Here is a 27260-nt window from a genome sequence, read left to right on the forward strand (position 1 = left end):
CTTTAGTAAGAAATAATGACTAATAATAATGGCTATCATTTTATTTTGAACACAGGCGAGAATTTTTGATTAATGTATTATTAAATATTAATGGATTGTAAAAACTATACTAACACTCGTATTTGAAAGCACAGGTTAGGATGTTCAGGGTGGATATTTTTTTATCAATTCGACGCCACGGAAAATTCAATACATAGAAGAACAACTGATATTGGACTTTCCTTTTATCCTTAATTGAATAACTGACATTTTTGCATTATTTTGAACTAGTATACTTTAGAGAAATTAAATTTTGTACACATATATGTGAAATAAATAAATATACTATGGTGGTTTGTTATTATATCACGTATTATTATTAAATTATAGGGACGGAGAGTAAAACAATAATTAATCTTACACTTTAGATAAACTGCCATAAACTTAAAACTATGCTACAAAATAATAAATGGTTAGTTGTAAAAATGTGCTAAACAAATATATGAGACGATAATTTGTGCACGTGCGTATTGCACTTCTATAGTTATACAATTACTCTATATTATACCATACAATCTTAAAAGTAATACGATTGATAGACAAACCATTGAGTTCTGCGAGGCAGTGTTTGATGAGTACAGATCAGGATTGCCTGAAATATTACAAAAAAAAAAAAAAAATGTCAATCGTAACAAACATCTTAAACTACATCATTATTTCCATATTAGATATATTACACAATTCATCGTGCTGTATAAAAATACAATAATCATTTACATTTTTAGTAATTGATTTTTTTAGTCATATGAAAATCATTTTATTGGATAGTTTAAATTCATAGTTAAACAAACAAAAAAATGATCATTAATCATTATCATTCTCAAAATACGGTTTAAAAAAATTATAATGCACAAATTATTTTCAAATGACAAACACAGAACTGGAATAAAGTAGAATATTTTTTCGATAATCTTTGAATAAATGAAGTATCTGTTAAGTTTTTGTCATTTTTATATTATTGATCAGTATCGGTTAGTAATAATAACTGAAATTTAGGTTTACAAAAAAAGCAAAACACCCATAACTAGTATGATAAAAGTTTTATTTTAATAAATATAATAACAGTATTTCAATTTTTTATAATTACTTACTATATAAATAAAATATTTGGTAAGTAATGTATATATATACAGTAAAACCTTGGTATGACGGAATCGCTTGGGACCATGTAATTTTTCCGTGTTAACGGGGTTCAGTACATACATAATACAATTTATATTTTTAATTAAATTTTATATTTATACTTATTTATTTATATTTATTTTTAACCAATATACATTAACAATAATTATATTTTTTGAAAGAAATCAGATATTGATTATTGTTTTTTATTCCTCAAGGCGTCGCACACTCTTTGACTCTCGAAGTTAAATCCAAAAGCTCATTATTAAAAACTAGGACGGAACATTTTTTTAGTTCCTCGAGGTAGCATATATAACTCAGATAATGATGTTGTAGTTTACATAAATCAATGTTATTAGTTTTTAATGTCATCGTATAAAGTACGCGCTCGTATATCGATTATCTATGGATATAGACAATACGAAAATAAATTTATTATGTACACTAAAATCATGTTTGTTTATCATATTTCCGTCTTAACGAGGGTTTTTATCCACTTTTAATACAAAAGTGTGTCCGTTTCAGCTTGCTAAGGTTTCCGTCTTGACGGTATAAAATTATATGTATTTGAAAAAAGGACTTAAGAAATTTTCCATATTACCGGAGTTTTTGTTTTACCGAAATTTTACTGTATATACATGTAAAACATTTTATTGTTGAAAAATTAAAACGTATAATATCTCTCATTTAAAATGTTAACTTGAAACATTAAATTCAAAAACATTATATGATTTTGCTATGAGTAATTCATAGTTTAAAATATTGTAGTAAAAAAAAAAAATGTAAAATGTAAATCTAAACATACTTTTATACAAAGTTATTAAACTTTTATAAAAATAAATAACCTCTAGATATATTTATTAATTTGGATAATAATTGTAAATGAAGGACTTAGAAATTATAACTTGATATATCACGAGTTAAAGTTAAGCATAAGTTAAAATTAATTTATACTGTAAACTTTACTTTAATAATAATACATTTTACAATTTTACAAAGTGAAGAAGTTATTTAGAGTAAGCAAATTATTTATCATTATGTTTGCCACTCATAAACACGGTTTTTATTAAATTTTAGTTACACCATTAAAATATAATGTTAATTTCATTATATTTGCGCAATATATATAAATATATAATTTAGATACATGCAAAAAACGTAGTTCAAACCATTTTATAGTTGAAAAAATAATTTTTGTGCCAATAAAGTTTGATCTAATACTAAAATATTTCTTAAAAGCTTTTAAACGGTCAAATAAGGTTGAGGGAGATATAATTATCTTCATGCGAAATAACACATTACACACATTACTTACATTGCTAATTAGAAGTGTAAATTTGTTCATTATTTTAATTTACATTAAGATAGTACTTATCCTCAATATTTAGTAAGACCCTGTAATTATATATTATTAAAAATAAATAGTTTTAAAACAAAACAATTAATTAATATTCTGGTTGTATCTTATGTGATATGATTATTGATTAAACATTAAAAAATACAAGAGTGAATTAATGATTACTTTGCAACAGTAATAATTAATAACAATTACTAAGAATTATTGATCATTAATTCAAGCTTCGGAAAAAATGTAAATTAATTTCATTGATTGATTCAATGTTTAATGTAAATTAATTGGACATTGTAAATGGCTTATAAAACCTACAAATTATTAATAAAATAATTCAAATAGATAACTATTTAGTAATACATGTGTAGTAACAGAAGACTTTAATATAAGAGTTGGTGTGCATCAGGGGTTGGCTCTAAGCCTTTATTTGTTCTTTGTGATAATGGATGAATTTATGAAAGAGATACAGGGCGAGATACCATGGGGTGTATGATATTTGCTGATAATATAGTTTTGGTGGAAGAAAATCTGGAAGAAGTTAATAATAAATTGGACGAGTGAAGGTTAACTCTTGAAGGAAAGAGATTGAAAATTAGTAGGAATAAATCAGAAATTATTGAGTATGATTTTGGAAGAAGATACCAAGAAGTTTAAAGTATAAGGAGACCAATGATAATAAGATGTGATCTAGTAGGTGAAGTCAAGAATTTTAAATATTTAGGATAATTTATACAAAAGGATGGGAACTTAAGCATGGATGTAGAGCATAAGATTAAGTGCAGTTGGATGAAATGGAGAGAAGCATCAAGCGTTTTATGTGATAAAAGAGTTCTAATGAAACTGAAAGATAAATTTTACAGGAGTGTAGTGAAATCAACTATGCTATATGGTTTGGAGTGTTGGTCGGTTGACAGGAGCATAAAATAGAGTATGACTGTTGCAGAAATTAAAATGCTAAAGTGGATAAGTAGAATGATAAGAGTAGATACAATAAAAAACAAATATGTGAGAGGTAGTATTGGTGTAGCATCAATAGTGGACAAGAGGAAAAAAAAATAAGTAGATGGTTTGGGTATGTGATGAGGCGAGAGGAAACAAAAGCAGTAAGAGGGGTTATGAAAATGAATATTGAAGAAAAAAGAAGAAGAGAAAGACCAAGAAAAAGAATAGTTGGGCACAATTGAGAATAATATGAGGGCTGTTAGTGGGCATAAGGATTTAGAAAATCCTATAATAAGATGAGTGGAGGTTTAGGATAATGGTGGTCGACATCAAATATTTGGGAGAAAGGCTAAAGAGAAGAAGAAGAAAATAACGTAAATAATGTAATACTAATGCTTAAGTTTTTAAATCATTAGTTAAATTGATTTTATATAAATAAATGTTAATTAAGAACAATTAAATTTTACCCATTTGGAAAGTATGAGCTGGTGATGACATCCGTCCATCTCCACCATTAGAATATGCTAATACTCGTAGTTTATACACTTTTCCAGGGGTTAGTTTAGTAATACGTGCTTCCAATTTGCTTCCAATTTCAACAATTGTATCGTTTGCAGTACTCATGTCTTGATCATTTTCCCAAACACGTACCTATCGATTTGAGTGTTAATTAATTTTATAATCTGTTATTAATTAGCTATAGTAAAAATATTTTTATGCTAACCTTATAACCCTTAATCGGTTCTTCTTCAAGTGTAGGTGCTACATATCGCCAAGTTACAAGTATAGTATCAGGATTTAAGCCTTCAATAACAACCGATGATGGTGGTTTTTGTGGTGCTTTTCTATATGTTCGCTCTGTAAAAAAGATACAAAACAATATTAGTGCTAATATTCAAATTAATAATTCAATTGATTTTTTTTTTTTCGATGAAATTAAAATATTATCTTATGTACACATTAGCATTTAACTACTGATTTATTCCCAGCAATACGCTTATTTTTATTTCAATAACTAATATTATCAATTTGGTAATAAGCAATCATTTTTATTCCATTGTTTTGCTTTGTATAGTCATAACAATAAGCACACATTGTTTTTGTACATAACAAAGAAAAAATTATTAATATGAAACAAAATAAGTTTTAATCTTAACTTCTTAAAAATTTAAAACTAATTTGACCAACAACTCTCTAAAAAAACTAACTTTTACAGTATATTTTTCAAGTTTACTGATAAGCAACATACATTTATATCAAACAGTATTCAAATATTTTAAATAATAATATTATTAACTTAAAAATCTCACCAATAAATCGTTCACTTTCAGGACCTTCTCCAGCTGAATTGTATGCCATTACTTTTACATAATATTCTGTATCTGGTTGTAATCCAACAATGAGTGCCCAAGGCTTTGTAGACCTACTTAAATAATATACTGCATCTTCTTCTCTTTCATTAGCATCTTTTTTCCAATACTTTAACTAAAAATAAAAAAAAAAAAAAAATAAAAAAACAATTATATCCTTTAATTATTGTAAATAATAGTTAACATCAAATAAAATCATAATAAAATTTCTTTGTAGGAAAGTTAACAGTATTATTTTATAATACAAAACATTATATTTGAGATTTTATAAAATTTAAACTTTCATAATTTTATGTTTACACGATAAAATATAATTATAATTTAGAATACACAATTGAAAAAATGAAGAGGAGAAAAATTTTAATTTTGAAAATTTGATTATTTTCTAGGTAAATAAATTATAACAAAGAACAATTTGATAGGATTTTGCACAATCTTAGTCAGGAAATAAATTTGGTAAGTTGTCATAAACATATAACGATTAATTTGTTACTTAACATTATGGTTAAAAAATAAATAAATATGATCATGTATTTTCATAGTTGGTTAATAGTTTCCTAATATTGTTTAGTAATAGTGCTTTATGAATCATGTTATTTATTTGCTTAAATGTTACTTACTCTGTGACCAATTAATTTACCGCGCAACAATTCTCGAGATTGGTCAATTGGTACCCAGCTTACATTGATGGCAGTTGAGTTATAAGAAATAGCAAATACTGTTTGTGGAGATACTTGTGGCATATCTTCTGCACTGTATATCACTTTTGGCTCCGATTTAGGACCATCACCAAATGAATTACTAGCCTACAGATATATAAATATAATAAAATAACAAATTAGGGAGATATTATAATTTAAATTCATACTTGAACTTGAACTTCATATTTAGTGTAGTAAAACTCGTGTTTAATATGCACCACAGCCATTCCAATATTACCACTCTCTTTTAAAGATAAAGACTGAAACTCTGAATCATGATCCAAACGTCTCCAGTAAACACTATAATAAACATTTGGTCCATTTTGATCTTGTGGAGATAGTTGCTAAAAATTAAAGCAGTTAAGTTAGTGGGCTTAGAAAAATAATAAAGGAAATCATGATAAAAACATACTTTCCACACAATAGTTAAATCTCCAATTTTCCCACCACCTCCAGTGATATTTGTAGGTGCTTTGTATGGGCGATCAGCTGGTGTGTTGACTTGTGGTGATGGAAGTGATACTTCACCAAATCCAATGCTATTACCTGCGACCATTTTAAATTCATATTTAGACCAGGGTTGTAGAACATTTTCTAAAAACGCTTCTTTACGTCCATTGTACCTATCGACTTCTTTAGTTACAATATCTGAAACATAAGATATAAATATAATATAGTAAAACAAAGATTACTTCTATTAAAATTTACCTGTAGCTATCGTAAACCATGTACTATTCCATGCTGTTCGAGCATATACTATATAATGTGAGATAGGAGGTCCATTTGCAGCACCATCGGTCCATTGTAATTTGGCTGATGTTTTTAATACCTCAACTTGTACTCCTCCTATACAAAAGTAAATTTAATTTTCAGATGTTATTTAAATGATTTTCTTAAACAATAAATTTACCAGGAGGTCCTGGTGGTCCATCAACAAATAAAGTAGTTGATGATGATATTTCTCCAACTACACTGCGGACAATACATTTGTATTCACCAGAATCTTCCAATGTTAGATTATGAAGATATAGTTCTCCACCATTAATACTCTTCAAAATTAAAAGAACAAATTTAACACAGCAGTAAATATTTTGAAATTCAAATAATATTATAAAAATGGTATAATTAGTGATTATAATATGAATTTTCAACTAAGCATATTTTTTTAAATGATTGCTTACAACATGTCCAATCATCTCAGAATTGGAATTCAGTAATGGTAAATTGTTATGTTTCCAGATATATGCTGTATCTAAAAGTTCATCAGAAACTGCTTGACAGCGCAATAATAAATCATGTCTTATAACTGATCGAATTTGAGGACTCAGTTGTTCAATAAACATAGGACCACCTATAGTAAAATTATTTCACATTAATAAAATAATGAATACAGATGTATAATATGAACACTTACGCATTACAATAAGTCTTCCTTGACTTTCTTCAACACCATAAATATTTTGAGCAATACATATGTAAATACCTTCATCATCTCTGCCAACTGGATTGATAACCAAATTTCCATTATCCAATATACGACGTCTACCTCCAGATCCTGTGAGAAATTAATAAAAATGTTAAATAAATAAAGTAAGAATAATAAACAAAAAATTACTGTATAAATGTATTGAATAAAATTATTTAATCTATTATTATTTAAGGCTTGATATTAGAATAAAAAAATTATTATTAATATTTTACATGTTAAAAACATATTTTGAATTTAGTAAAATATTAACAAATTATGAATGAAAATAGTTTTTTTTTTCAATAGTTATCTACCTTCATAATAAATTGAGAATGATCAAAAAAAATACAAATATTCCAAGAAGACATAATTAGTCTTAAATTAATAAAAATATCAATAAATTTTACCTATTACATATCCATCTTTTTTCCAAGTAAACTTAGGTTTAGGTGCAGCTTCCGGATTGCATTGGATTGTTACATTTTTTCCTTCAGCACCATACATTTCTGGTTCCAATGGCTTCTTTTTAAATGATGGACGTAAAGCTAAACAACATTTTCAATTGTTTATAATATTGTGTTCATTATAAGTAAAACATAAAATAAACTTACATAAAACTCTTAGTTGGGCGGATGAGTAGCGTGCTTTTAAAGTATTACGAGCTTCGCATTGATACATTCCTGAATCTTTTTCAGCATCTAAATATTTTATGTTTAACACATTGTCTTGTATCAAATATCGTTTTTGGTCATCAGGTTGCAGTTTATCAATTTCTATAGGCTCCCCATTTTTAAACCATTTATATGTTACATCAGGTACACCAAATGCTTCACAGGTCCATGTTAAATCAGCTTGATTATCCATATGTTTATCCGTCAGTGGTATGGTGAAATTAGGTTCAGCTAAAATAATAAAGTATAAATAAAATAGTTATAGTTATAAAAACTCTTGGATTGAAAAAATGTATACATAGAATACATAATATATATTATATCATCTAGTAAAGTACAAAATAATCATCAAATAATCAAATAATTTATAATAAAATAACCACAAAAATATATTAATTGAAAACTGTTTTGATTAAGATTATATTATGTTATTGAATAAAAAGGAAAGTTATTACAATATAAAACAAGCTTTATTCACCAATAAACTAACAATATGAAAATAACAGTAATTTGTAATCACCTTGTATTGTTAATGAAACACTTTTTTCTTTACTGTCTCTGTCATTGAAAACATGACAACTATATTCACCTTGATCTTCCACTTGAACTTTGGGTATTATTAAGACACGATTATAGCTAGTTAAATAGGATCCTTTAGGTAATGGAGAACCTTTCCTTGTCCAATTATAAGAAGGCACAGGGCTAAAATTAAATAATTATTTTAATTAATATAATGCAATAGTATTTTTATTAACAAGCAAGGAGTTATTTAATTTTTATTGCTAAATACAAATTACATCTAATAACAATAAAACCTAATTTACAATTGTTAACTCACTATGCAAATGCAACACATTCAAGTCGAACTTGTTGACCAGCAATAGGTGCTTCTGGAAATGCTTTTGGGAAATTATTTGGTAATATAAGTTGTTGATAATCAGCTATAAAAATAAAATAAATATTAATTACTGTACATGAGAAAATTAATAAAAATAATATGAATACATACAATGAGTTACTACATGTAATGGAAATAAAGGTCCATTTTTGCCAGAATTGGAAACTTTACTTTGCACATTACAACTGTAATTGCCAGCATCACTTTCTTCCAACGAGGAAAAATATAAATAACCATCATATGATACAAAAACTCGTCTATCTTCTTGAACCAAATCAGGAAACGCTCCTCTTACCCAATAATAACTTACATCTAAAAAATGGTATTAATAAGTAGTAATAAATTATATTTTACAGCATATTATAAAAATACATAAATATTATTTATTACCAGGGAAGTACTGTGGAGGGTCACAAAATATGGTTTTACCCCAATTTTTATTTCCACGTTCAAGAGGTCTCTGTAGATTAAATTCGCCAATAAATCCAAAAGAAAGTTGAATACTTTCAGAAATTATAGAACCAAACATATTTGATGCTTTGCAATGATATCGACCTCTGTCTTCATCCTATAAATAACATGTTATATAAATGACTTTAAATATCAATGATTTTATATAATATCAAACCATTTACTTTATTCTTACCCTTTTAGGAGAATAAATAATAAGTGTTCCACCACTTAACGTAAATCTATTATTACTTAATGGATCAATTTTTAAAGCTAACAATTGATCTTGGTTATCATATTCTTCTTTGAACCATTCATAAGTTGGAGTTGGAAATCCTCCGGCAACACATCTAAAATGTAAATTCAATTTGCTAATATAATACTAAAAGTAACTTACTTCAGATAATAAAAAATATATATTATAAATAAAAAATTGTTAAAAATCATTAGAATGATTAGAGTTTGAATAATAAAAGGTTTTTGAGAAAATTTTATATAAAATAAATTTTAAACACTTACAATTATATAAGTAATTACAGTAATAGTTGAAGGAATCCATAATCACACTAATGAAAAATGTAAAAAAAAAAAACTTTGAACAACTATTATATACATACTTTAGAGTCACATCATTAGTAATTGCAATTCTGGAACCATCAAATACTACATCAGATGGTTGCTTAATAAAATAAGGACCTCGTGGAATTTTTTGACGATCATCAATATTATAACCATACTGATAAGACCGATCATCAATTATTAAATTATGTTTATTAATGGGTATTTCACAAATATATAACAAATATCGATCGCCAGGAACTTTTTCAAATCCCCATTTTTGCAATTGATTTGAGTACCTAAACAAATTTTCAATAAAATAGTTAACTTTAAATAAAGTTTAAATGTAAGACTGTATATAATCAAACTATTGTATAGTAGCAAAATAAATATTTATATTTTTTAAAAACCATAACAATAAGTTTTCATTATAAAAAATATGAAAATATAATAAACTCACGTATAAGCAATATAATCTCTATTTAATGTAGAATGTTGTTCAGGCAAAAGAGCATTTTCAATATCTATTAAAGGAATATTATTCTCTGAATCATTTATCCATACTCCAGGGCTTGTTTGTTTACCACTAACATACCATTGTCTATGTTGTGGATCTTGATGCAAAAGTTGGTTAATAAGAAAACCATGTTCATCTATACTATTGACACTAGCTAATTCAGCCCCAAAAGCCTAAAAAAGAAAAAAAACAATTAAATTACACATTAAAAATAATAATCATAATCATAGGAAAAACATCATTGTAATCATAATTTTTGTTAATGAAAAAGTTAATAATATTTTTTTGCCAAAAAGCAATCACTAGAACTCTTTTAAAGTATCTAATTAGATTATAAAAACATGTTACACCAATGTTAAATATAAATGGTTATGTAATGTGATAAACAAACAATTTTTATTCATCTACGTTAAATATGTTACCACTTAAATTTTTTTTTTTTTTAATATTATGTCTAGCAACAGGAAAGAATTAAAAGTAAATATATATATATAATTCCCACAAAAAAACAAAACATTTGTTTTAGTTTCTAGATTTCTCAAGAACCTATTAATTTTTAAAGTTTTTAAATGTAAATTTAAAATTTTTATTAGGTACTGGTATAGTGCATTTATAACCTATATTTAGTTTATGGTGTAACAAATTATTGACATTCTTCTTTGAATATATATTACATATAAGAACTTCTAATTTAAATATGATACGGTGAAAAAATAATACCGATTAGTTAAGCTTATGTATAAACAATAATTGCAAATGCAAAGGCATGCAGGCAAATTTTAAATTTGAGGAATACCGAGAAAAATCAACTAATTAGATGAATAGGAGGCAATTTTTCTCCCAACAAATTTCTATAATCTTTTAATGCCATATAATACAAAATAATAATTAATTCTATACATGGTCTTTAATTATTTTTCATAATTATATAAATTAATTAAATATCATACACTCTAAAAAAGTAGTATATAACTATTATTTTGATAATGATCTTACTTGATTCTCTTGATTACAACCATTACAAAAATGTATTATATATTATCGGTATAAACTTATCATATATTTATGTTGACCATATCCATAGAATACAATTTTAGGATAGTATCGGTACTATGTATTACCTTGGGGTACATACTCGACATGCCCTATGCATATGCCTATGTAGAGGCCACTTTAGAGGTTGATGTTGATTTAACAGAGTTAATATTTAGTTGGATTATGAAAAAATGATTCAAATATAACATTTTTAATTATTAGTTATTCATTAATTCACATTAAAATTTAAAAAGATATTTGAGTTAGTCTTATTATAATCATAAGAATTAATGTTGTATATTTAATATCATCAACAGGTTCATTACACAAAATAAAAATAATATAGAGGTACTTAATTAATTAAAAATATTAATGGAAAATGCAATACTTACTTGACAGTTTCGATGAGCTTCATTTCTTGGTCGAATGGGTGATTTTACAAATTTATAACAGGAGTTGTCGTAATGGACCCAGTACTGCGGACAGTGCCATTCGTTCTCTAAATCGTTGAATTGCGACCAAGCCATTGGTGTCATACATAGCACGACCAAAGTGCACAGGAAAGTGCAACGAATCATTTTGAACAGACACAAAACCTACCTAATTAATACAATTCGTTTACGACCTAAACATGTTGGTTTTCGACCGTTTGTCAAAACGTTGAAGTACAAAAATATAAAACTATTCCGATCGAATCCGGGAGAATCGGTCGTTCCGGAACTAAGATTATAAATAAAAAAAAAAAAAAATTAGTAACTTATAACGAATAACACGGTAAAACAGTGCACGACGACGCTAAAATTGAGTAGTGACTAATAAGTGGGTGGGTCAATTTTAATTTTATGTTTTGTTTTTGTTATCAACTTTGTACAACGGAATTTTAATTCGTCCGATTGGTACAACGCCGTGGAGGTAACACACGAAACGGCGTCTTACTTCGTATTGATCCTGATAACAATATCGCATTGTTTACCGTTCCGTATATTGTATTGGCAATTGTACTACCTGTTGCTGTTACCTCCAACGCCGCCGACCAACCCCTACTAGGTACAATCGCTGTGACAAAACGCCATTGTTCGCGAACCATTCCGTCGTCGACAAGACCGTGTCAAGTGATGGCAATTACAACTCGACTCGTATCGATGTGTAACCGTTGCGACTCATTTGGTCCAACTAATTATTTGGCATTTGGTTAAAGCTCACCGTCATACCTACGCAGGTGTGGTCAGTGGCGGCGCGAAATATTTTACTTCAACAGTATGGCTTGTAAAAAGAGCTCCCCCACTATTCGTTCTACATGCTACATACCCACTCGATATCCAATGGTCAATACCCACCCACCTACCCACCTACTGACTTGAGTCCAGGGACTCAAAAATCTGCCGTCACGCCGCCACTGGGTGTGGTTGAAAAATCATTCACGCAACCATTTCGTAAATCGTAACTTAACCGTTAGCGACTCGACTGTAGTTCTTGGACGGTTAGTAACTTTTAGAACTTTATCTCGTCTAATTCAACACTAACTGTTAAGCCGCCTCAATAACTCTGTCGCTGCTCCGTAATAATTAACTTCATTTATAGCAGTTAGCATAACTAAACATGTACTTACATATTGTTATCGCTATGTTGCGGTGTGATACCGTGTTTCGCCACAAATTTCACAACACTTTTTATTAAGTTGTGTTATGAATATATTTAATAATAATAAAGCAAAACATGTACATACAAATACTAATAAAAAATATCAGAAATAATAATAATAATAAAAGGACTGAAAATATGGTATCATATATTATCATCAAATACACGGGTGTTCATTAAGAAGTTTTGTCAAATAAAAAATAAAAATAAAAAAATAAATAAATAAAATAAAAACGAAAAAAAAACATTTCCACTTATACTAGAATACTAGTCTTTATTATAAGATATTATTAGGATTTTAACATTATTTTCCACGGTTCAAACAGGTTTCGCTGTAGTAATTTTTGGAAACCTTTTTTTTTTTTTTTATGTTAACCATTAGCTTATAAAAATACAAATTAATATGTATATTTTTTTTATTGAAACTTTGTATAATATTTATTTTAACTGTTATACAGAAAATAATGTATAAGTTTGTCTACTTTGGTGTTTATGATATACATGACCAGTGCCGCAACTACACTAACTTGGGCCTGTGTGTAAGTAAAATGAATGCCCTTCCCGCATCTGGACTTTTCAGAGAACCCGTACCGTATTTGTAACCAAACTATTTTGAATTTCGATTATACAGGCTGTAAAAAAAAATTTGATGTACGATAATGTGTTCAAAACAAAATCAATAAATTATTTTTCAATCTCCATAAGTAATTATTATTACAAAATGGTTGAATTCTCTTGCTTTCTACATATTTTTAAAATATTACCATTGGGCTCTATTACAAGCTAGGGCCATGGGCCCGTGGGTTTGAAACACGCAACACATCCGGTTATTGCGGCACTGTACATGACAGTTGCGGATGTGCAATAGATGCACAGACGTATGTTTAAAATATTAATTACAAATCATTAAACAATCATTCCACACGTATATTTATAACACACCATAATACACATCATAATTTATATGTAAATTATATAAATAAGTGTAATACATACATTTTTATTCACTTGTTACAAAATAGGTTTATCTTAGAGCAGTGATACCTGTGGCCTGCGAAGGCATTCTATAATATATATATATAACATAAAAAAAAAAGTAAAATTATTATAAAATAAAGTATTTTATTAAATTATAAATTTTATTTTTGGACAAGTAAAAATGTTTTCGGTTTAATATCGATATGACCCGTACACTTACGGTAAAAGAGCGTACAAATCAAATTAATAAGTATCTATAGTGTATATAAATCTGTAATCTTTTCAATAGTCATTAAAATATATGAAAATAAGCCGAGGGTACGTATATGTATATTAATATACAATTGTATACCTACTATGATTGGTAGATATCTGGAGGGAGCCGTTAAAATGCCTACTATGTGTAACAAAATTATGTTATTAGATTAATATTGACATTATTTGTACTTTTATACTTGGAGGCCTGTACGAAGATAATTATTTAACAAAGAAGCCCGCCGTTGAGGAAGAAAGGTTGGGCATCACTGACTTAGAGTAAAATATTATCCTACTATAGAAAACTCCTGTATGTCACCGTTATTAATAATTCTTTGCCGTTGTTTGTAATGATGGAAAATAATCAAACTAACAAATGTGTGTGTATTTATTTATTGTTCTTAAGAATACAAAAAATAAACATTTTCATTTTATTGGTATATTTTACTATTAGTTATTAGTCTAATTGAATATTCGACCACATACATATTTCATAATGTAAAAAAAAAAAAGTTTACATAGTTTCCAAATTATACGAGTAATAAGATATTACGATATTACATGTATCTTAGTATATGACTTTCTAACTTGCGAAAAATTGCCTTGTTCGAATATATTACCTAATTCAATGATTGCCTATTTTTTATTTCATTTGTTTAATAAATTAGAAACTAACTAATTAGAACTAACCGATTTAAATAGGAAAATATTGCTTCTCTTTTACTTGACCATCAGTTGTCACGCGTAGTTAATAACAGAAATCCAAATCCTACTTAAAATATGTTATAGGAAATAAAAAGTAGAAATAGTAGTTAAACAATCAAAAGGTTAAACAAATTAATATTATCATTATTTTTATTTATTTGTATAGACCATAATAATTTTAATTGAGTTGTTTTGTAATAAATTTGTGTATGAGATCGTACAAGATTTCAGGTTTGTCACATGATACCAAATGCCCCGCATTTCTAATCAACACTTCTGTAAGGTTACCGACCGATTTTATGTAGCCGGCTAGTTTATTATTCACGTACCATGGTTTTCTGATCGCTTTCTTATAATCAGCACCGTACGGGTTCTTCATGCTGGAATATAAATTAACCGACAACGAATAGGCCACGACTATATCCATCTGACCATTGTAAACTAATATGGGATATTTGGTTACAAGCTGCTCTAGATGTTCCTTGACCGAAGTCATAAAGTCCGGAATCATTTTGTAGTATATTACGCCCAAGCTAGTGAACTCGACGTCGCCAATGTGTAAGGCCCTCCGACTTTCAATTGTTTGCAACAAATTTATGTAGCTGACATCACCTATGGTATTAGTCGAGTTCCACGGAATCGTGTCACCATCAATTATGTTGTATAAGCTCGGGAATTGAGTTTGCTCAATAAATGTACTCATTATACCACTCCAAGCCTGAAATGAAAATATTTTTTTAATTATTTCACCGCGTAGACACTACCAATTTCAACAATGTGACGGCGTTTCTGTAAATTATAAAATCAATGGTACCTGTCAAACATATTTTTTATTATACTCACATAAAACGCGTCGACGTAGTGTTTATCGTGGATTGCTTTTTTACCTTGAGACTCCAATCTGTTGATTTCTTGTTTTGTGTTATTATCTATTAAACCTATTTGGTATAGGAAGTCTCCGTAACATAACAATGTTTCAGGATCTAAAAATCCATTACCAATTGCGATTCCTTCCATTTTGATATCGGCTAATATTTTTTCATTGTGGATTAACGATGCCAATGCAAGTGCAAATTTTCCTAAATTTAAATTTTAATGTTATCATTACATGACAACAATGACATATTTTTAATTTTTGGTGTGGAGGAAGGTTTAAAGTTTTTTTTTAAATTTATCATATTATAAAAATACATATAAGGTATAAATTAATAATTATATTATTTTATTGTTATTATAAATGTATATGATGAGTTATTTACAACCACATGTTTTAAATTAATGTTCTCATTCTCTGTACTATTGTAGCAAGCTATTTATGACTTTTGAACCTTGTTTTTCTTCTAGAGGGGTCAAAATCCGGGATTCCCTTCCCCAAAAATACAACACTACACGAAAACATGAAAATACATTACATGTCAGCATAAATCATTACAGTGCATTATTTAAACTAGTTAACTAGGTAACACAAATATTGCTCCGTGAAAATATTTTATGGCCTAGTTGATAGTATTTTGAAGATTGAACGAAACACATTTAACTGTCAAAGAAGACATTTTTTGAATTATGTAAGAAAGATAATTAGACAAAGTACGATAGACGCATTTCTACATAATAAAATATATTGTCATATTCATTCATTAATATTTATTTCTTCTACAAGTATTAAAATTTATTTTTAATTATTATGCAGAGCGAATGTGAAGTACTACCATCTTAATAATATTATATATTGACTATTTTAGAAACAAAAATGGTTTGTCGCCTAGAGAAAATTCTTGAAAAAATGCTCTTAAACATTATGTAAATATTTAACGTTAAATTGTTGTATACCACCATATGATTCAGCCATAATGTAGAATGGATTTATTCGCTGTTCAGGAAACATTGTATAAAATTGTTTTAAAGCTTCAAAAAGTTGTTCTCCCACGGTTGAGAAATTCGTTGCATATCCATCGATATGTTCAGTAAAACTAAATCCTAAAAAAACGACATTTTTCGACATTATTAATAATTACAAAATTACCAGTTAAAAATCATATAAACGTTATTTATCATGTTTGTAAATAAAAAAAATTCAAATAATAATTTAACTGTTTTTTTTTTAAATATAATAGTTTAAATACAATGATCATTTTACATTCAGTATAATTAATGTTTAGTAGATAGTAAATTAAATGTTAACATGTTTTAATTAAAGTGTAATGGTTTAAAAAATTACAACACCATAGTGAGGTTTTATATTTTACCTGTTCCGACAGGACTGTCAATGAATAGTAATGAGTTGTTATTGTGCCACGATAACGGATTTTCGTCGATCACGTAATTTTCTCCATCAAAAGAACAATTAAACGGTCCAATTTCTTTGAATACACTAAATGCTGTACTAGCACCCGGACCACCTTCTAGCCATAAAATTAAAGGAGCTTCCTTTGAATGATATAGGCACTAAATTAAAATTAAAATTAAAATTTTGTAAAGAAAAATTCATTTATATCTTCTTTTAAATTAAAATTAAAACTCCCTGCTCTTTCGCAAAAATATTGAGTAAGGCTTGATTGATATACGTGAGTTTTCTAATGATAAAATCTCCGTGCTACATTAGCCATAAACAAATTGTTTTAGTTGATATTACTGATACAATATCATATTAAAACTGTACAGTTTATAAAAACCAAATAATAATTTATATTTGATTCATATACAATTCAAAATTGTTAAATTAAAATGCTAACTTATATTTACTGCAGAATAAAAAGTAACTAAACATTTTTTTTTTTTTTTTTTACATAAATAAACGAGGTATCTTTTTGGTCAACGCAAAAACAAAAAAAATATTTTATGAACATTTAAGCTAAAGATAGGAGTTTGAGTGAAAGCGTACTGCTAGTTTATAATGGGTGTATGAGCGTAGAACAAATAAATAATATACATGATATAAAAGCTTGAGGAGAGTACCTATCCAGCGGTTCTACTTGAACGCGATAAAAAAAAAACAGTTATTAAGATTTTTTACATACCAATCTGAATTTAGTTATTTTACATTATTAACATGTATAGTAAGAATTATTTACTAAAAAGTAACTAAGTAAATATTTTAGTAGATATAATAAGTAATATACATATAAGATATGCCTATTAATTACATGTTGCTATAAATAATTGTATATGACTATAATTATTTATTTGAATATCTTGTGTTCATTTAATATTGTAAATGAATAACAGTTATAATATCATTATTTTATCGACTGACATTTATAAAATATGAAATATTTAATGATTACTTTTTTGTTCCGAATTTTTCGTTTTCATAGGATAATGTATTTAACTTTTTTTAATGAAGGTATATGACAGAAAATGAGCCTTATTGATCTGCCCAGGTTTAAAGGATATTGTCGTCCACCCCTAGTATTCTGATCGAATTTTAATCGAATTTATCGAAAATAACTACTTTCATAGTTATATTATATACATTATAGAATTAAGTTGTTATGGTTTTACAAATATAGATTAAGCTTAAGATTCCAAATAGGAATAATGTAATAAATAAAATAAATATAAATAAATATGTAACAAATAATATAAAGTTTCATTGAATTTGTGTATTAGCGTGAATAAATTTCAAAAATAATGTCAACCAACGCAGTTATACAAAACAATGTATGTTTAATGTGCGGATAGAAAATTAAACAGATCCAAAATTATCCTTTCGTGCCCCGATTCTACGCTTCAGTTTCAAATTTGATACTACCAGAAAAACGAAAGTGATTTACGAGAAACGGAATAATCGGAACGTTCCGTTTTTGATAGGTTTGTAGATTCGATAACACAAACGGTGTTTTTGATTCTTCGAACTCATCAGTTTTAATCTCTACCCGCGGGGTGTCATCCCTGTTTGTCTTTATACAGATCGTACGCTGAATAAAAATTGTCCAAAATGTATTTTTCGATTACACGTAGGTATTATTTAAAAGAGTTATCGGAATGCGTTCGTCCGTTTTCAATACGAAATTGGGTTTGATAACGGAAATGAAAAAATAAAATAAAATTAGAACAAAGTTAACATTGAAATATCGAAAAAACGAAATCATTTCAACCGACCCACGCTTACGACTCGGAAAGATACGGGGGGCAGGTAGGTATGACGTGATCCGGGCAAGATTCGACGACGTTCGTGAACGATCGTTGTTCCGCGTCGAGGGTGAGCGATTTTACCCCGTGATCGATTTATCCACGCGTGATCCCGGGGGGGGGGATTGGGGGGGGGATGGTTAGGGGGCACACGTTCGTGATTAGTCAAGCCGTTTACCGGTGCAGGGAAAAACCAGAAGAAGAGGTTGGAGTTGTGCTCGTCGCTGACCGTGAAGTAACCGGAATAGCTGAGCACCCGGTGCGGCCGGAACACATCGGCCACCTTGGCCAGCTGCTTGGCCCGGAGTATTTGTCCGTTGCGCAGGTACGGCGTGAGCAGCAGCGGCTCGGCGGCCGAATGGGACGGCGTGGTCTCGGGATCCCACAGCGGGTACGCGCTGCGCAGGTACAGCGGCGTGGACTCGGACGACAGGCACGCGGCCCGCCGCCACACGCAACACCCGGCGGCGCAACACACGAGTATACCGAACGCGGCGCGCATGGTGCCACAGGCAGGACTGTGCCATCCTTGTTGCCGTCCTGTTCGTCCTGACGTTACGGCAGCCATCGCTGGTGCAAAGTTTCTAACCGCGCACCGACACGTCTTCGCGCGTCGGTGGGGACGACCACCGCGCACACACGCAACCCGTCTCCTTCCCTACCGCGTCGTTATTACGTGTGTACTCACGATGATGATTTAGCGGTGGACGATTCTTGAAAGCGAATCGATGTGAATCGATTCAAATCGAAATGAAGAAATCAATCCGAGAGCAGACGGGTGACAGATCTTTATATGCGGGGTTTTTTCTTAATCAATTGATCGCGCTCTTTGCTGATTTGCCTGTAATCTAGATGAAAAATAAACGCAAGAACGAATTGTGTAGTGTTTAGTGATCGACGATTCAAGTCGGAATAAAAAATTCGTAACAAGAACAAATGGTAGTGTCAATACTTTGAAAAAATCGGAAATTTGATCAACAATTAATATTGAATTTATTTTTATATAATATCGTACTAACGATTCGGTTCATGAAAAAAGTCAAAAAAAAAAAAAAGAAATGATTCGAATCGATTCAAATCGGTCCACTGGTTCAGGGGACTGTAGGGACCGGTAACGATATAAAAAACGTAATTTTTACGTTCACCTAAATGTAAGCGTAGAAAGAGTTGGTACTACCTACAAATCGATCGGATCGAGATGACCGCTTACGACACGTGCTTACCGTGTTACAACTATCCGTTTACTCTACATCGAAATTTTCCTAATCGAATTTCGGTCACTTCATTCAAAACAGCTAACCTACCTTGAAAGTCAAAAACCGATTTTTTGTTGAGTACTCGACGATCTCTCAAATGATCCATCGATTACCCGGTCGCAATGCAACGTAAATATTTTCATATTGCGTGAACAATTTAAAAGTGTTACATTTTAACTCTTGATGTGCATCATTTCAAATTTCGAATCTATACGCTTATCCGGTTCGGTCGGAGGTCCTAGACATATTTGTACGCATTTTTTTTGCAAATTTACTATCGTTACGTACAGTGACGACTTTAGGTGTTTCAGCGCTCAGTGCAAGAATTATTTTAGCAATCCTCCATATTAACGAATTAAACGTATAATTTAAACAGGCAGAATTTTGGGAGCTGGTAGGGCATCATTTTACATGTTATAACTTAATATTTAGCATGCATAATCATAAATGCTCAAAATCATTGTTCAAACGTGCATATTTGCCACATATTTGTAAATCATTCAGAGAACAAACATAATAATACTTGCAATAATATAATGATAGTTTATAAAACTGTAATTGTACCTATAAGCGTGGTCAATCCTTGTATGTCGATAAAATAATAAATAACGATAATTATAATAATAATCAAATCTATATTGAATCACATAATGAAATTCTTTTTTCTATTTATAATAGATAATTTGCGTCGCCAACGATTGATCAAATTTGATTCTAATGTTAACGCCTCTCACGCACCTTTCTGATTTTGGCTTCTTGTGCCGTCGAACGCGTCGATCGTATCTAAAGCCCTGGAATGAAACGCTAAAGTTACGGTGTCCAAGCCGCGGCTATTGCTGCGACTACTATGGTAATCAGCCGCCGATGATTGCCTGTTGTTCTGCTCCGGTAACTGGCCGCTGCGGCTAGTAAAAAAAAAAAATTCGTGTGATTTTAGTACTCGTACTGTAAAGACCTATTTTTTCTGTGTGGTGTATTAAATATGGTCGATACGTATATCATAAATAACAATAAAATTGTGCATCTTTTATTGGAGGAGAAAGAAGATTAACTACCCATATTTAGTCAATTATGTTTTATTATTTTTTATTTATGTTAACTGTTTTATATTGTAACTATTTTATATATTAAACATTAAATTTAGATATTAAAATAATTAAATTTAGGTATTCAATAAAAATACTTACCAGATCTTCCAACTTTTATGGAAATATTTTTCTACATATCATCCTACATACATAGCTACATTCGTACTACAACTGTTCCAAAGTCAACCGGATTCAAAGTTCATAAAATGTTCATCATAAAAATACTTTAAACGTTTGATTTTATGTTTTTGAATTGAATACTATGAACACGGTTTTAATTTTAGTTGTACGCAATGATAACATAACTGTAATATTTACCTAGAATTTTTTTTCCCCTAGTAAATCTTACTTATATTGTAGACATTATTAATAAACAGAAAATTACAAAAACAAAAAAATGTTACTACGGTGTAGGTACATTCGATTATGGATATTTCAGTATGTCTTATTAATATCATATGTTTTTATTTAATTTTCTATTATTTCATATTCTAAAATAACAAAATACACCTTCATATATGTATATTTGTGCATATTACATACCCCGTGCCGTATTCGTCACGCTGGTTACATATAATATACCTACATTGTACAATAAATTCAAATCACGTATTTTGATTGGAATCTGATGTTTCCAAAAACGTCACTAAGTGATGAAGTCATTTGGTCTTTCCCTATATTAAATTAATGGTAAAAAATATTTATTTATTTTTTTTGGAATTTTATTGTAATACTTCGACGAGACGCATCCGCAGGAAATCCAATCGCAACATACTAATTAATATGACATGTTTTCCTCTCTAAGACATAACAAAATGTGTCTAAAATTATTTTATTAGTCATTCTATTGTTCGTGTTTCATATTATGTGTTTGTAATATAAAAGCTAAAAGTATCGATAATGTAATATATCCATACGATTATTGAAAATACAAATATAAATAAGATTATTAATTAATTAGAAAATACTTTAAAATAATTTACTTTTATCGGTAAGTAATGACATGAATTCAAATTGTACATTTTATGCTTAAACATCGAAGCATTCAAATTTAAAATCTAGTCATGAAAAATATTCAAATTTTAAATTTTAACTAACTGTAAGCATTAAAATATTTGTATGTCTTAATGACGGAGGTAAAATAATATTACTTTAATATTAAAATATATTTTTATTTTATTGCTATTATCATCTATACAAGTAAAATCATAATATTATAATACCTATTCAATTTATAAATTAATATACTTATAAATAAAATAATATACATTATTTCAATTTTTATTTTAAATATTTTAATACGAATAATTATATTTTGTGTTATTATTATAACTCGTAAAATTCGTTTAAATCAATTCTAAAAATAATTCCATAAGAATTTTTATTCAACGATACGAGTATTTTGATTGAATATTTTCATATACATCAGGTATTACTAATCATTGACTTATGATTCTTAAAGATACACTCATATATTAATAACATCTACTTCCATATTTCGGTCACGTTGCAATGGTGACAACAACATTTTCCCATTAAACAGTGCGCGTGCCCTCTAAATATTTTATATTCATATAATAGTCTCTGTAAAATAAAAAAAAATTAGTTTGTCTCGGACAGGAAATCGTAATGGGACGGTCATCGCACTTCCCGTTGATTATAATGAAAATCATCACGTTCTATATAATTAAAACAAAAATTACAACACAACACAGAATGTTATTTCTAAGAACCTATAAAACTACTTCATTTTCATTTGCCGCAGAAAAAAACATACCTTTTTATGGCTACCAAATTTAAAACAATGAAATGTATTTCTTTTCGATTCATTCACTGTATTTTATATACATGTTAAGCATTTTAGGCGTATGTAGTTTTTGTGTTGGTCTAATAATAGTATTTTTTTGTATTTTAAGATTTGTATATAATAATAGATACTTATGATGTAATGAAATCAATGTACATCAAGTTTCCTCCAAGCATATTTATAATATTTTCGTTAGTGAAGGCACTAGCCGTTTGAAGTCGTTTTCATCAGTTTAAATTAAATATTAGTGGATTAACCTATGTTTATAATAAATACTTATGCCTATTATTTAGCAACGATATTTTTATAATAAAATTAAATATAATCTGTTGAATTTATACGCAAAAGCATTTATGTTCATTATTATAACATTAAATATGTGGTTATAGGCATAAAAGCCATCAAAACCTTTATAAATTTCTGAAATAGTTTACCGAGTACATACATTCTTATTCAATCATTTTAAATCATATTTTAATATTGTTAAGTTGTTTCGAAGTCTTACGACTTGTTATGTATATAAATCAAAATGGTTGTTATTAAATCAATTAAACACTTTTTTAGGTAAATACTAATAGTTATTTGGTTGTAATATTTATTTTAAAAATATGTTCATGTTTAAACCTAATGATTCACTAGGACCTAATACATTGCTACGTGCTTTGAATGTCCATAAGACAATATTATATATGTAGATACATTTAAAAAACGAAAACGTTTTAGCTGTACTTAACATATTATAGATCTATAAATAAAATAAAAAAATATTGAGATTCTACATTTCAATAAGTATACAATCCATTTATAAAATGATATATCTTATTTTAAGTATTTTAAAGTTATTTAAAGAATTATAAGTGATTTTTGTTAAAAAATATCTATTTTGCATAACTTATTTATAATTTTCAGGATTGATAAAAAAATTAAAAGAAATATGTTTGAATAACAAAAATATAATTATTATAATAATAAATAACTACATTTTTATTTAAAATACTTCAGTGATTCATTGATACCTAAATCAATTTAACGTAAGTTATTTTGTTCAATAAGTCTTATAACGATCAGCATACAATTGTGTAAATGTGTTTATGTATACATTATATATTATATTATTCTGTATTATTCTAATCAAATTATTTTAGGTGAGTATATAATGAACAAAAAAATTAATTTTCTACCTACATTCATGTTTAAATGTAGTACAATAAATATATATCAATCACAATAAGTGAAGTTGATTGATTTATACATTATTATTTCAGTTACTTCGATAACAAGGGCTTAATATTGATCAATGTAGCAACTTTTCCGGTTTTTTGTATTGCCATCAAAACTTCTTCCGCGGACAATGGTAATAAGCACGTGACACTAACTAATTTTTTATCAAAAAAAATTTCATATTTTTCTACGCCATTACCTACAAATTATGTATCACATTGAATTAATTCTTTACCACTGAGGCAAAAGCTGATAAGTGCCAAAACTAAATTTTACAGGACGGGCATTATAAAATTTATTCGGATTTCCTTTTAAGCATTTTATAACATAAATAATTTTTTAATGATATTTTATCAAATAAAGGTTATTTACAAATAGTTTTGATACACTGAAATACTTTTATAATAATTTTATGCTAATTTGAAAGTTATGTTAAGACTTATAATAAGTGTGTTACTTATAATAATTATGACTGATAAGAACAATAAAATGCACATAACATATTTTGTCATTTTTTTCGTCTGCCAAAGTAGCGCATAACATGTTTTGACTAATAGATTTTATAAACAGCTAGTATTTTTTTTTCAAATAAAATTATTCCTTTGATTATTAATAAAAAATAAAATAAAAACAATCAACTTTTTTGTTATACATCATATTATAAGTATCTATAAATTGTATAGATGGACAATAATTATTTGTGTTCGATGATGATATGTAGTGTATCATGTATTGTCACAATTTTATTTTCTGTATTTAAACAGTTATCACTTTCGTTTTTTGCTTATAACAGATATAATAATAAAGCAGCAGATATCATATTTTGACACAATATAATTTGAACCTTATTCTACATATATCATATATAATCTCAAAATTGACTTTTTGCCACTTATCAGCTTTTGCCACAATGGTACAGAATTAAGTATCCCATATAATATATGTACTAAATACTTATATAAGTAAAAAAATTTTTAAAATAAATTTATTAAATTTTCGATCGGTAGTCTTATGTTATTGACTTTAAATTATATGATAGAATAGCTATACTCAATCCTTTTAAAATATAACATAACAATTAATTGTTTCCAATAATTTAATAAACAAAATGATGATTTATTAAAAATTTAATATCTACCTTTTAATGGCTCCAACACTCGTTCTATACCTTTTAAACAACCGTTACAGTTCATGTTAACATCAAAAATATATGTCTACAGAAAATACATGTAATTAACTCGTTATTATTACTTAATATTAATAATAATAAAAATAATATTTATTGGCTAATAAATTACAATTTTTATTAAGTAAATATATATATAACATAGGTAATAATAAAAAAAAAGTACAACAATGTAGTCATACAACTGTTACTGAATTCAGTGGTATCTTTAGCATTATAGAATTATAAGGTAAAAATTCTAACAATCATTTTTCATATTTTATTATAATAATCTCAAAAGATTCGTTAAAATCATCTAGAAATTCCAAGTTATTGAGATTTAAATTTTATTTCATTCATAAATAAATATATTGTGAATAGTAATAACGGCTTTTAAAATTCTTAGAAATAAAATACTTAGATATTTTTTATAAAAGTATTATTATATAAAACATGTAGACTATTTATACAATTTATTGCTAATAAAATTGTATGTGTTTTTTAACAACATTTAGTCAATTTAAGCTTTTTGGGATTCTAAAAATATTGAAAATCTAACAAAAATTCAGTTCATTAATATTGTTTGTTGCTAAAAATATAATAGAATCAAATGACCTATTGTATTTTTACAAATCACTGTAACTTATCCGAAAACAATGAAATTGAAATTTCTCAATCCATTTGTCCAAGACCGTTGGAATTTTCGGGACAAAATATACGAGCGCATGCGTCATAAGTGAATATGCATTTCATCAGATATTACATGCCTCATTTTCTAATTCGTTATTGCTGTATTATATTGACCATAAAACATATAGTTATTGTCATGCTGTAACACATATCAATATAATATGAATGAAACAATAAACTGATCTTTCTAATAGGTACCAAATATGTTTGATTATTTAACGGGAATTATACAAATTCTGCTCGAATGATTAACGTTGTATCAGAATATTATAAATAAATTAACAATACTATTTTAAAATTAAAAACCAATCACATAAAGTAAGTACTTTTACTTTCTTTAAAATTAGAAAGGAGTTTGTCAATAATACTATTTATGTTCTTTATTAAACCAAGGACAACATTCTGAATAAAGTTCACGGTGAACTATCATTGTGAAAAATTGGACAGTGGTTCCAAATATCTGATTTTTGTCAAATAATTATATCGACTAGTATTATTATTTTACTATAACTATATGTTTATCAAATTAATTATTTAATTGATTAATTAAATTAATCAAATTCTTGTCATATTAATATCTAATCATGGAAATATATTATCTTCAATAAGCTTTATTTAAATCAAAAATGCATTTATAATTCATCGCTATTAATACTATTAATGTATGTTTAAAATATATTAACAAATAAACGCTAAAAATAATACAACACAATTTACATTTTAAAATACTATTAAAATTTAAATAATAAATTTATGTATAGGTAAACTTGCGAAATTAATCATTTCAAATAATTTGTAGTTTTAATCGTTTTTATATTAGAAATAAGTATGTACAGTTGAATTTGTGATATTAAAAATAAATTAATAAAAAAATAATTCATAGACACGTGAATGAGCTACAGTTTAATTTTTATTCTACATTTATTTTTTATTAAAAATATTTTGAAGTTATGGAAATGCCTATAAGAAAATATGAAATAATAAATACATTTGTTTGTTGTTTATCGTTGAATACGGTTTATACGAGTACCTTTAAGTTATGACGTCAATTAAACCAGTAAAGTGAACCGTTTTTATAAGGTAGGTACCATGCATAATTATATGTAATATATACACTAAATAAAAAATAAAAACGTATAAATTTAAAATATTACCTGCGATTATAGCAGAGACATTTCAATAGTAGTGACTGCAATATTCG

At 27.7% G+C, this 27260-nt stretch overlaps 2 protein-coding genes across 3 annotated transcripts; both read right to left on the minus strand.

Moving 5' to 3' along the window:
- Positions 1 to 319: 319 nt before the first annotated feature.
- LOC112688637 (contactin) lies at positions 320 to 11975 on the minus strand. Of its 2 annotated transcripts, XM_025561926.1 has the most exons (22): positions 11515 to 11975; positions 10031 to 10260; positions 9630 to 9869; positions 9209 to 9362; positions 8953 to 9130; positions 8674 to 8874; positions 8503 to 8605; positions 8185 to 8366; positions 7605 to 7895; positions 7401 to 7538; positions 6940 to 7080; positions 6707 to 6876; positions 6436 to 6574; positions 6234 to 6371; positions 5938 to 6173; positions 5693 to 5869; positions 5445 to 5630; positions 4765 to 4939; positions 4179 to 4312; positions 3922 to 4105; positions 2477 to 2556; positions 544 to 631 (listed from the first exon to the last, which is right to left on the minus strand). In XM_025561926.1, exons 1-21 carry the CDS (start codon positions 11698 to 11700, stop codon positions 2546 to 2548), a joined length of 3594 nt encoding a protein of 1197 aa, XP_025417711.1. In that variant the 5' UTR covers positions 11701 to 11975; the 3' UTR covers positions 544 to 631; positions 2477 to 2545. The 2 variants fall into 2 exon arrangements, with proteins under 2 accessions (XP_025417710.1, XP_025417711.1); XM_025561925.1 differs by lacking the exon at positions 2477 to 2556 and having other exon boundaries at positions 320 to 631.
- Positions 11976 to 13498: 1523 nt separating this feature from the next.
- Positions 13499 to 19334, minus strand: LOC112688718 (venom serine carboxypeptidase-like). The gene is made up of 5 exons (XM_025562053.1): positions 19011 to 19334; positions 16948 to 17146; positions 16532 to 16678; positions 15545 to 15780; positions 13499 to 15419 (listed from the first exon to the last, which is right to left on the minus strand). The coding sequence occupies exons 1-5, from the start codon at positions 19332 to 19334 to the stop codon at positions 14880 to 14882; spliced, it is 1446 nt and encodes a 481-aa protein (XP_025417838.1). The 3' UTR covers positions 13499 to 14879.
- Between the last annotated feature and the right edge of the window lie 7926 nt (positions 19335 to 27260).

Source organism: Sipha flava, unplaced genomic scaffold, assembly GCF_003268045.1.
Source record: "Sipha flava isolate LNK unplaced genomic scaffold, YSA_version1 3_pilon_pilon, whole genome shotgun sequence".
Taxonomy (NCBI): Eukaryota; Metazoa; Arthropoda; class Insecta; order Hemiptera; family Aphididae; genus Sipha; species Sipha flava.